The 12,893-nt window shown below is 47.8% G+C and overlaps 1 protein-coding gene across 6 annotated transcripts in view; it reads right to left on the reverse strand.

The window, feature by feature from the left end:
• LOC119959007 (spectrin beta chain, non-erythrocytic 1-like) overlaps positions 1–12,893 on the reverse strand; it is a 295,476-nt gene that overhangs the window by 24,070 nt on the left and 258,513 nt on the right. For all 6 annotated transcript variants that reach the window (XM_038787552.1, XM_038787550.1, XM_038787555.1 and 3 more), the window contains 5 exons: positions 12,140–12,286; positions 10,254–10,517; positions 8,948–9,172; positions 6,762–6,851; positions 910–1,188 (listed from right to left, as the gene is read on the reverse strand). In XM_038787552.1, the coding sequence (XP_038643480.1) occupies positions 910–1,188; positions 6,762–6,851; positions 8,948–9,172; positions 10,254–10,517; positions 12,140–12,286 (1,005 nt within the window). The remainder of the gene's footprint in view (positions 1–909; positions 1,189–6,761; positions 6,852–8,947; positions 9,173–10,253; positions 10,518–12,139; positions 12,287–12,893) is intronic.

Raw genomic sequence — 12,893 nt, forward strand, 5'->3', positions numbered from 1 at the left:
CTAAACAAATCAAGACACATCTTGTAACAAGGGACAAAAGAATGCTGTGTGCTTTGAGTGCAGCTGGTGTAGCTAACGGGAGGGGCCAGGTCTGTCTAGACAAAGGCGTGGTTTCCAGGACTCTTAAACTGAGCAGAAGGTTTTCAGCCTGGTCCGAAAGAAACGTTTTCTCTCTCCGAGGACTCTGCACCAGGATAAGCAAATAAAACCTGGGTTGTTAACTTTATACAGAAGTGGTATTTGAAATATATGGGTAGCTCAATTGGAATGTAGAGGTTGGTTTTGGGAAGCAAGTTAAGATGTTGTAACTGGTAACTGTAAAGCTATTCCTTTGTTGCTAATGTGCTTAATTCTGTGTTCAAATGAAAGCTTGTTTTAATATAAAATCAGTCAACTGGTCAATGTTATGACTCTTGTGGCACAAAGACATTTCCTCACAGTTTTACCAAATGCTGATAGTTGGGTTCTAATCCAGGGTCTGAAACAAAATTGGGGTTTTGGTCTGGACTCGTAACAAGGGCAATCCCAAAAGTACTACCGGAGGTCCTTGAGTATGTCAATATTTTGGGGGTGGCACGTCAATATTTTCAGAGGGACTTGCACACAATCCGCTAGTGACAGTACTTTATGCACACCAACTTCACCATCAGTGGCGTAACTTTCAGTCTGGCCCAAAGTTATACCCGTTAAACAGGCCTGTTCCAGGATGCTATCTGTTGGTAACATTGTGGAGTGCAAGAGAAAGGAACCTGACCTGGCTGGCCTCCACGCCGGTCAGGGAATTTACTTTGAAAGCGCGAACATGTTTATTTTTTTTAAAAGAGGTGCCTTTCCTGGCTACAAAAACATTACAGGTTTCTCCCCCTCAACTATCCTTCATCTTTAACGGATACGATAATTGTTTGCTACCTTAGCCCTCTCTTCTGACATCATATGGAGTTCCTGTTCCCCCATCCAAGCCTCAGCTTCAGCAGCGTCGAAGTAGAATTGCTGGGCCTTGTGAGACTCCTGCAGGCGATCGTTGCGTTTGTCTGTCTCCTCGATCAGCTCCTTCCACATGTCCTGTAGGTCGCCCAGGCGGGCTCGCAGCGCCTCGGAATCTACCCGCCCTACTTTGGACATGGTCTCCCCGTGGTCCGCAATATCGTCAATCCTAGGCTGGTGACCCTGGATCTCCTTCTGTAGGGTCTAAGCGACAAAAACACGGGAAAAAATAGGTTAATCGCTTCTTCGTTTCATAATTACCGTTGGCAGATGGACACAGCAACCGTGTCAAAGAGTGCTCCAATTCATTAACCTCGTTTTTTTCTAATTTAGTGGTAGGCACAGACAAATGTACTGAAAAATACCCCAGTTTTCTATTGTAAAGTTGTTGACTCTTGCAAGGCTACAGTTCTAATGCAACACTAGCCCACTTCTTGGTTCATGAGAACATAAGAATTAGGAGCAGGAGTCGGCCATCTGGCCTCTCGAGCCTGCTCCGCCATTCAATAAGATCACGGCTGATCTTTTTTGGACTCAGCTTCACTTTCCGGCCTGAACACCATAACTCTTAATCCCTTTATTCTGCAAAACACTATCTATCTTTATCGCAAAAACACTTAATGAAGGAGCCTCAACTGCTTCACTGGGCAAGGAATTCTATAGATTCACAACCCTTTGGGTGAAGAAGTTCCTCCTAAGCTCAGTCCTAAATCTATTTCTCCTTATCTTGAAGCTTTCACCCGCCATTGTAACAACCTGCCCGCATCTATCCTATCTATTCCCTTCAAAATATTATGTTTCTATAAGATTTCCCCCGCATCCTTCTAAATTCTGAGTACAGTCCCAGTCTACTCAACCTCTCCTCATAATCCAACCCCTTCAGCTCTGTAATTAACCTAGTGAATCTCCTCTGCACACCCTCCAGAGCCAGTACATCCTTTCTCATGTAAGAGACCAAAACTGAACAAAGTACTCCAGGTGTAGCCTCACTAACACCTTATACAATTGCAACATAACCTCCCTAGTCTTAAACTCCATCCCTCTCGCAATGAAAATTCTTAATCACCTGTTGCACCTGTAAACCAACTTTTTGCGACTCATGCACTAGCACATCCAGGTCTCTCTGCACAGCGGCATGTTTTAATAATTTATCATTTAAATAATAATCCCTTTCGCTATTATTCCTACCAAAATGGATAACCTCACATTTGTCAACATTGTATTCCATCTGCCAGACCCTAGCCCATTCACTTAACCTATCCAAATCCCTCTGCAGACGTACGGTATCCTCTGCACTTTTTGCTTTACCACTCATCTTAGTGTCGTCTGCAAACTTGGACACATTGCACTTGGTCCAACTCCAAATCATCTATGTAAATTGTGAACAGTTGTGGGCCCAACACTGATCCCTGAGGGACACCACTAGCTACTGATTACTAACCAGAGAAACACCCATTTATCCCAACTCTTTGCTTTCTATTAATTAACCAATCCTCTATCCATGCTACTACTTTTTTTAAATTTTTATTTTTTATAAATTTAGCGTACCCAATTATTTTTTCCAATTAAGGGGCAATTTAGCATGGCTAATCCACCTATCCTGCACATCTTTTGGGTTGTGGAGGCGAAACCCACACAGACACGGGGAGAATGTGCAAACTCCACACGGACAGTGACCCAGGGCTGGGATTCGAACCCGGGTCCTCAGTGCCGTAGGCAACAATGCTAACCACTGTGCCACCGTGCTGCCCTTCCATGCTACTACTTAACCTTCAATGCCATGCATCTTTATCTTATGCAGCAATCTTTTGTGTGGCACTTTGTCAAAAGCTTTCTGGAAATCCAGATATACCACATCCATTGGCTCCCCATTATCTACTGCACTGGTAATGCCCTCAAAAAATTCCACTGAATAAGTTAGACACGACCTGCCCTTTATGAACCCATGCTGCGCCTAACCAATGGGACAATTTCCACCCAGATTCCTCGCTATTTCTTCCTTGATGATAGATTCCAGCATCTTCCCTACTACCGAAGTTAAGCTAACTGGCCTATAATTACCCGCTTTCTGCCTACCTCCTTTTTTAAACAGTGGTGTCACGTTTGCTAATTTCCAATCTGCCGGGACCATCCCAGAGTCTAGTGAATTTCGGTAAATTATCACGAGTGCATTTGCAATTTCCCTAGCCATCTCTTTTAGCACTCTGGGATGCATTCCATCAGGGCCAGGAGACTGGTCTACCTTTAGCCGCATTAGCTTGCCCATCACTACCTCCTGAGTGATAACAATCCTCTCAAGGTCCTCACCTGTCATAGCCTCATTTCTATCAGTCGCTGGTATGTTATTTCTGTCTTCCACTGTGAAGACCGACCCAAAAAACCTGTTCAGTTCCTCAGCCATTTCCTCGTCTCCCATTATTAAATCACCCTTCTCATCCTCTAAAGGACCAATATTTACCTTAGCCACTCTTTTTGTTTTATATATTTGTAGAAACGTTTACTGTCTGTTTTTATATTCTGAGCAAGTTTACTCTCATAATCTATCTTACTCTTCTTTATAGCTTTTTTAGTAGCTTTCTGTTGCCCCCAAAAGTTTCCAAGTCCTCTAGTCTCTCATTAATCTTTGCCACTTTGTATGCTTTTTCCTTCAATTTGATACTCTCCCTTATTTCCTTAGATATCTACGGTCGATTTTCCCTCTTTCTACTGTCCTTCCTTTTTGTTGGTATAAACCTTTGCTGAGCACAGTGAAACATCGCTTGGAAAGTTCTCCACTGTTCCTCAACTGTTCCACCATAAAGTCTTTGCTCCCAGTCTACCTTAGCTAGTTCTTCTCTCATCCCATTGTAATCTTTGTTTAAGCACAAAACACTAGTGTTTAATTTTACCTTCTCACCCTCCATCTGTATTTTAAATTCCATCATATTGTGATCGCTCCTTCCGAGAGGATCCCTAACTATGAGATCATTAATCAATCCTGTCTTATTACACAGGATCAGATCTAGGACCGCTTGTTCCCTCGTAGGTTCCATTACATACTGTTCTAGGAAACTCGCGGATACATTCTATAAACTCCTTCTCAAGGCTGCCTTGACCGACCTGGTTAAACCAACTGACATGTAGATTAAAATCCCCATGATAACTGCTGTACCATTTCTCTATGCATCAGTTATTTCTTTGTTTATTGCCTGCCCCACCAAATGTTACTATCTGGTGGCCTATAGACTACTATCAGTGACTTTTTGCCTTACTATTCCTGATTTCCACCCAAATGGATTCAACCTTAGAACATAGAACAGTAGAACAGTACAGCACAGAACAGGCCCTTCGGCCCTCGATGTTGTGCCGAGCAATGATCACCCTACTTAAACCCACGTAACCCGTAACCCAACAATCCCCCCATTAACCTTACACTACGGGCAATTTAGCATAGCCAATCCACCTAACCCGCACATCTTTGGACTGTGGGAGGAAACCGGAGCACCCGGAGGAAACCCACGCACACACGGGGAGGACGTGCAGACTCCACACAGACAGTGACCCAGCCGGGAATCGAACCTGGGACCCTGGAGCTGTGAAGCATTGATGCTAACCACCATGCTACCGTGAGGCCCCAAATCATATCCTCCATATTCCTCATTATCCTCCATAGCACCGATGTCATCCCTTACTATTGCCCGGATGTCATCCTTAAATAACAGAACTACACCACCTCCCTTACCATCCACTCTGTCCTTCCGAATAGTTTGATACCCTTGGATATTTAACTCCCAGTCGTGACCATCCTTTAACCATGTTTCAGTAATGGCCACTAAATCATAGTCATTCACGATGATTTGCGCCATCTACTCATTTACTTTATTCCGAATACTGCGAGCATTCAGGTAAAGTCCACTTATGTTGGCTTTTATACCTCTGTTTTGAATCTTAACACTTGATCAGTAACCTCTCCTAAGTTACTTTTCCTCTTAACGTTTCTCCTAATTTTCCTTGTCGTTGAACCCATATCTTCATGTAACAACCTACCGCGCCGCTTTCCATTTATGTTTTTACTTCCCGTTTTATTCCCATTACTGGGCCTATTCACTGAGCTCCCCTCAGTCACTGTACCTTGTCCTGTCGTCCTTTTGATTTTTGACCATGGCTTCTCTGCCTTACACTTTCCCCCTTACTGCCTTTTGTTTCTGCCCTTGTTTTACTACCTTCCGACTTCCTTCGGTTCCCAGCCCCCTGCCACATTGGTTTAAACACTCCCCAACCGCTCTAGCAAATAGCCCCCCTAGGACATCAGTTCCAGCCCTGCCCAGGTGTAACCCGTCCAGTTTGTACAGGTCCCGCCTCCCCCAGAACCGGTCCCAATGCCCCAGGAATCTGAAACCCTCCCCCTGACACCATCCCTTCAGCCACGTATTCATCCTATATAGCCTGTCATTTCTACTCTGACTAGCACATGGCACCGGTAGTAATCCTGAGATCACTACCTTCGAGATCCGATTTCTTAACTTCCTTCAGAGCTCCCTGTATTCTGCTTTTAGGACCTCATCCCTTTTTTTTTACCTATGTCGTTTGTACAGACGAGAGTTAGATATTTCTCCCTCTTAGTACCCAGGGAGAGGATGGGCCAGATGCATTCATGTTGTGATCCCTATATATTTCCCCATTACAGCTAAACAGGGGAAGGACCAAATCTTTTTTTGAAAATTTAGAATACCCAATTCATTTTTTCCAATTAAGGGGCAATTTAGCAGATCTTTGGGTTGTGGGGGCGAAACCCGCGCAGACACGGGGAGAATGTGCAAACTCCACACGGACAGTAACCCAGAGCCGGGATCGAACCTGGGACCTCGGCGCCGTGAGGCAGCAGGGCTAACCCACCGTGCTGCCCGGAAGGACCAAATCTGACAACATGCAACAAGACACGTTTAATTTTCCTTCGTACACATTCTCTGGATGTGGGAGTCGCTGGTAAAATGGCATTCCCCGTTCATCTCACATTACCCTCCTCACGGTGGCTATAGTGGACTGGCTTCATCCGGTGAAGGTAGAGGATAGAGCAGGGTAGAGGGTTCCAGGATTATGATCCAGAAACGATGAAGGGAACAGTGATCCAAGTGGCGATGTGACTTAGAGGACCACTGCATTTGATCTTCAAAGTACTGGACATCTCAGGTTTAGGAGGTGCTGTCGAAACTGTGAACAATAAACACTGCAGCCACTATACGGCAGCGGTAGAGGGCATGGATCATTTGGAGACTATCCGAGTAGGGATATGAGCCAGGGTGCTGTTCAGCTCCTTTTCACCGTATCCAACCCTCACATTTCCCCCATGCGCCTGCTGGAGTCAACAGAGAAGGGAGGCGCTGTAGGTTGTGCGGAGACATACTTCCCAAAGGAGCAGAGTAAACGACTGAATCTACACCATTTTCTGACAACAGGCTCACATTATTACTCAATGAAATCACATCCACTCTATCCTGGTGAACAACGTTCTAACAGCTCCGTCTTTGACCGATTGAAATGTGAGAAAAGTAGAATAATTTTGAAATTTAATTCTGCCGGTAATCTGTCATCTAATGCTTCACAGAGCAAAGGTTACACAGTGGGATTTGTATCCATCACGGTTGGTGAAACTGTCCAAATACAAGATACCTTGCGGCTGTTAACAACGCTCTTATTAGCCTGTAGCACATGGATAGGAGCAGCTGTTTGGCGAGTCCTTTATTACCCAGTGGAGTGCGCAACACAGGTACATGGCGCATGTCTCGATCTCATCTCACCTGGTTCTTCTTAATGAGCAGCTGTACAGTCGGCAGATTGTTGCCGTGGTCAGTTGACGTTGCCAGTGGCATCCGTTCATTTACCCACAGCTAGAAAGAGGGGGAGGGAGAGAGAGAGAGAGAGAAAGAAATGAGATTGGAACAAGTAATATGGTGCTAACTATTCACTGGGTTTACAAGGCTGTAAAGACTTTTTAAAAAACATTTTCCATCATGGTGTCAACAGGTAAATGCTTCATTAGTAATCAAGAAGGTCATAGGTTCAATCCTCTGGTCTGGCGATCTCGCTATCGGCTTCCCTCAGGCCTCTGGTTCAGTACCTTAGGGATCAAGCCCTCACCCTGACACTTGAGTGCTTAATCTAAACCGGCACTGCTGCTCACAGCGCCAGGGACCCTGGACCGATTCTGGGACTGTGTGGAGTTTGCACATTCTCCCCGTGTCTGCGTGGATTTCCTCCGGGTGCTCCGGTTTCCTCCCATAAGTCCCAAAATGTGCAGGTTAGATGGATTGGCCATGATCAATGAGAAGGGTTAGGGGCATAGGGTGGGGGAGTGGGCCTAGGTGCAGTGCTCTTTCGGAGGGTTGGTGCAGAGTCAATGGGCCGAATGGCCTCATTCTGCCACCTTTACGTACATGATGACATTGACTTCATTTCAAAAACACTGCAGGCAGTGGAACATCCCGGGGTGTGACACAAATATTTTCTCTGTTAGTTGTTCTTGGCTTGATTGGTATAACGGGCCTCAGTAGACCTGGGCTCGGAAGAGGAAATAAATCTGATGTTCTCCTGATTAAATATCTACTGACTCCTGCTGGTGTTGTCATAGGGCACATGTGCATGGCTCTTGGCTGACAACAGGGGGTTAGATGTCTCTGTGACGCCCTACATGCAGCGCGGTAGCACAGTGGTTAGCACTGTTGCTTCAGAGCGCCAGGGTCCCAGGTTCGATCCCGGCTTGGGTCACTGTCTGTGCGGAGTCTGCACATTCTTCCTGTATCTGCGTGGGTTTCCTCTGGGTGCTCCGGTTTCCTCCCACGAGGACCGAAAGACGTGCTTGTTCAGTGAATTGGACATTCTGTGTTCTGGGTATTGCTTTGGGACCCGGGTTCGAATCCCACCACGGCAGATGGTGATATTTCAGTTCAATAAACATCGGGAACTAAATGTCTCCCTTCGTGTACCCGAACAGGCGCCGGGATGTGGTGACTAGGGGCTTTTCACAGTAACTTCATTGCAGTGTACTGTAAGCTACTTGTGACACTCATAAGGATTATTATTATTATTATTACAGGGATGAATAGTTATTTGCGCTCGGGTGAAGAACGGCCAGCTGAGTGTGGGGCAGAATTTCCAGGTCCTGAATGTCTCGGATTGCCAGGGTGTGGTGCAGAGAGAGGACAACTGGGCAGAGAGAAGCGACTGTGCATGAGAGTCCCTTGCATTGTAAATTAATCATGCATAATTTGATAGGATTATGACTGTTTAGTTTATCTCTACGCACTATTGGATGCATTGGAACACTAAAATTGGTCCCAATTCTTTCAGGATAGTGATGAGATGGGAGTGCAATTAAAAAATGATTTTTTTCCCCCTATTTTTATTCATTGTGGAGATGTGGGTGTCGCTGGCTAGGCCAGCATTTATTGCCCATTCCTAGTTGCCCTTTGAACTGGCATTGCTCTGTGGGTCACATGTGGGCCAGACCAGGTGTAAGGGCAGCAGATTTCCTTCCCTTGAGGACGTTAGTGAATCAGATGGGTTATTACAACCATCGACAATGGATTTCATTATCATTAGACTTTTAAAGGGCGGCACGGTGGCGCAGTGGGTTAGCACTGCTGCCTCACGGCGCCGAGGTCCCGGGTTCGAATCCCGGCTCTGGGTCACTGTCTGTGTGGAGCTTGCACATTCTCCCCGTGTCTGCGTGGGTCTCACCCCACAAGCCAAAGATGTGCAGGGTAGGTGAATTGGCCACGCTAAATTGGCCCTTAATGGGGAAAATAAAATCATTAGACATTAAGTTCCCGATGTTTATTGAACTCAATTTTCACTACCTGCTGGGGTGGGATTCGAACCCGCGTCCCAAAGCATTACCCAGAACATTACCCTGGTTCTCTGGATTACTAGTCCATTATGCCACCGCCTCCCCATAGCAGGTTTAAATATTAAGAAGGATACTTACGATCTCATCCTCCAGATCCCTGTTGAATTGATGCCCCTCTTTGGATGCCATGAGATTCCAGCGCCTCTCTTCGATGGGTTTCAGCAGCTCCTGGAACCGTTCCTCCACCCTCTTCTGTTTGGAATCCACCTCTATAATGTTGGTATCCTCCTGTCCCAGTGCCTGCGCCTGGCACTTCAACTCCTCCACCTCCTTCTGACGGACCTCCATCTGGTTTTCCAGCATCTTCAAGGGAAGTGGAGAGAGAGAGAGCCCAATTAGCAATTCAGGATCAGGTGGGGAGGGGTCACGGTAAACATGGTGGGATTAAGCTCAGAGGAAAGAGGTGCGGTTATCTGAGGCTAATGCTTTTGGCACTAATGCTGTGAGGCTCATGGGAAGAACTAACTTTCATGGATGTGGCTACACCCCTCAGCTAAGTGTCAGCAAGTTGCTAAACCTTCAAAAGGGTTATTGTCAAGCCCGCACCTGGCTCAGGACCATGACGCGATATTTCACTGTCGAATATTTGGGATTCTCTGCCATCAAGAAACGTCTGAAAATTTCAATATTTCACCATCCAGCTCAACAAGGTATCGAAGTCGACTCCCTCAAATTCCTTCTCAATCTCTCAAGCACAGGTTCGAGGGCGAGAGATTCCCGAGTGCAGGAAAAACGTTACACAGAGAGTTGTGGGGCTGTGCAAGTGTGGGTGTTCAAAGAGTCCTGGGTGCGCTCATACAAAGAAAGTTAGCAAACATGTACAGCAAGCAATCGTACAGGCTTGTAGAGACCACATCTGGAGTAGCGTGTGCGGTTTTTGGTCTCCGCGTTCGCAAAAGGATATACTTGTGTTGGATGGGTCAATAAAATGGGCCCTGGGATGAGGGGTTGCCTATGATGAGAGGATGAGTAAATCGGGCTTACATGGAGTTTAGAAGAAGTTGAGTCGATCTCATTGAAGAGAACAAAATTCTGAGCGGTTCATTCAGGTGAACACTGAGAGATCGTTTCCGCCGGATGGGGAATCTAAAATACAGGGGGCGCAGTCTCGGGACACTCCTTGCTGCTACTTTGTGTGTGCTCTTGTGTGCAATTCACGTCCAGTTTGGTGGCTGAGGCAGAAAGCACGTCGACATTCCAAACCGGATTGGATAGGGAGGTGGACGCAGCAAAAAGAGGGAGATGGGAACATGGGGACATTAAATGTGATTCGGTCTATTTGCTCATGTCGGTTGGGGAAGGGGGGATGAGGATGCCAGCAAGGACTGCTCGAGCTGAAAGGACTGTTTCCACGTTTAGCACGCCATCTACAACACCCACATACCTGCTGCTTTTTCAGAAGGATGCTGACACTGGTCAGATCCTTGCCGTGATCGTCTGATTGCAGCTGTGCGTCCAGGTTATCGAGCCAGGTGTCCAGATCCGCACAGCTCTGCGTGAACAGCTCCGTGCGGTTGGCATCGAAAAGACACTGGGCTTTGGCCTTGGTGGTGGATTCCAGGTCGTCCCAGAGTCGGTGCAGGTAATTGAGTATCTCCTCCACGATGGGCTCAGTATCGGGCTTCTCGGATATCAGCTGCTTCCCATCCTGCACAACGAGGTAGAATAATTAATAAACAACACCTGTCGGTGGTTTAATGATGGCTCAACCGTCCATCACATTGACATGTCAGTAGGTGGCAAGCTCCCGAGAAAGGGCAGGGTGTGACAGTTGGCGTTCGCAACCAGGGAGCTACAAGCCAGCTTCAGCATCTGCCCGGCTAACGGGGGAAAGAAACAAAATGAAAACATCCAGGTTCCCCACTCCTGACACCCAATAAAAACTTCTGCCGCATTAAGGATAAGGATGAGATGTGGTTCAGCTGCCAACGCCAATCACATTGGCCTTCCTTTTTGAGACTCACTGTAAAGAGTTACACCAATTACCCGGGGCAATATCTGCCCAGTGCAATGGAATTATACCTCCGCAAGAGCTTGGAGCCTCAGATGTGAAGGGGACAAAATAGGAGGGTCAAAAAGAATAAGGAGGCTCTTTCAGGACACGCATTGTTTATGTCAACACGAACAAAAATCTGGAAATTGAATTAAATGCATTTTCTTCACTGAGTGCCCCTGTCCGCTCTATTGGCAGGAATTTACCAACCACGTTCTGTGTCCAGCTGCTGTCAGGTCCGCCCAGCGCTACCTTGTCAGCTCAATCACTGAGCTCACATCTGCTGAGCCTGGCTGACATTTAAGGGCTGACATTTGTCTTAACCTGGCACAGCAGGTTGGTACCATCAGCACGCTGAGCTGTCAGCCCTCCGGCAAGACAACCCGTATGAAACAAAATGTGGCTTTCAACCTCTTTGTGTGACTCCAGAGCAGAGTTCTTTCTTGAAGAACTAATAGACATCGTTCCCTGTCTGCACATAAGAGCAATTTTTGGTCTTGGATACGCCACCTTTTGTACCTTTATTTTAAAAATGTATTTAGGGAATAGAAATCTGGGGCGGGATTCTCCGACCCCCTGCCGGGTTGGAAAATCGCCCGGGGTTGGCGTCAATCCTGCCCCCGCCGTGTCCCGAATTCTCCGCCCCCCCCCCCCGAGATTCGGTGTAGGCAGAAATCGCACCGCGCCAGTCGGCGCACCCCCGCGGCGATTCTCCAGCCCGCGGTGGGCCGAAGTCCCGGCGCTGACTAGCCTCTCCCACCGGCGTGGATTAAACCACCTCTCTTACCAGCGGGATTGGCGGCGCGGGCGGGCGCCGGGGTCCTGGGGGGCGATCTGACCCCGGGGGGTGCCCCCACAGTGGCCTGGCCCACGATCAGGGCCCACCAATCGGCGGACGGGCCTGTGCCGTGGGGGGCACTCTTTTTCTTCCACCTTCGCCATGGTCTTCACCATGGCGGAGACGGAAGAGACCACCCCCCACTGCGCATGCGCCGGTATGACGTCAACAGCCGCAAAGTCCTTTCGGCCCCGGCTGGTGTGGCGCCAAAGGCTGTTCACGCCAGCCGGCGGAATGGGAACCACTCCGGCGCGGACCTAGCCCCTCAATGTGATTGCTTGGCCCCTAAATGTACGGAGAATTCCGCACCTTTGGGGCGGCCCGACGTCGGAGTGGTTCACACCACTCCAACACGCCGGGACCCCCCGCCCCGCCAGGCAGGGGAGAATCCCGGCCGAGGTATCTTTGGATAACATTAGCCTCGCTTACATATGGTTACCTTGTCTATCTTGTCCAGCCAGTCTTTATTGGAGGCAAGTTCCGCCATGAAGGCCTGATGCTTCTGCCACTTGGTGTGAAGATTACGAGCCTCGTCGTATGACATGTCTTGGGCCGTCAACATCTTCTCGTTGATCCAGAGGGTGAGCTGGGCAAGACAGCATGAAACAAAAAGGTGAAACGGAGGAACATTCAGGACATGAGGCGGCCATTCAGCTGCTTGCGCCTGTCCGCCTTTCATTTTTTTTTTCTTTATAAATTTAAAGTACTCAATTCATTTTTTTTTGCCAATGAAGGGCAATTTAGCGTGGCCAATCCACCTAGCCTGGACATCTTTGGGTTGTGGGGGCGAAATCCACACAAACACAGGGAGAATGTGCAAACTCCACACGGACAGTGACCCAGAGCTGGGATTGAACCTGGGACCTCGGCGCCGTGAGACAGCAGGGCTAACCCACTGCGCCACTGTGCTGCTCCCCCTGTCCGCCTTTCATTAAGATCACAAGTCAATCTGTCCCTCAGCACAATTTACCCAGTTTTCTCCATCTACCTCGAAACCCAGGGCGGCACTTTCCGCCTGTTCGCAGGTGAGATTCTCTGGTCACTCCTGAATGACCCAGCTCTAATATCCAGAGCTGACTGTCAATCGGCAACACAGAACTTGGGTATTGTCGGGGACAAAAGGCATGCTGTCAAAGTTTTTTGGCATGCACTCATCAGAACAGTTTTTAAACATTAATGAATGGACTGTGGGT

This window comes from Scyliorhinus canicula, chromosome 31 (assembly GCF_902713615.1).
Source record: "Scyliorhinus canicula chromosome 31, sScyCan1.1, whole genome shotgun sequence".
In the NCBI taxonomy this organism is placed as follows: domain Eukaryota; kingdom Metazoa; phylum Chordata; class Chondrichthyes; order Carcharhiniformes; family Scyliorhinidae; genus Scyliorhinus; species Scyliorhinus canicula.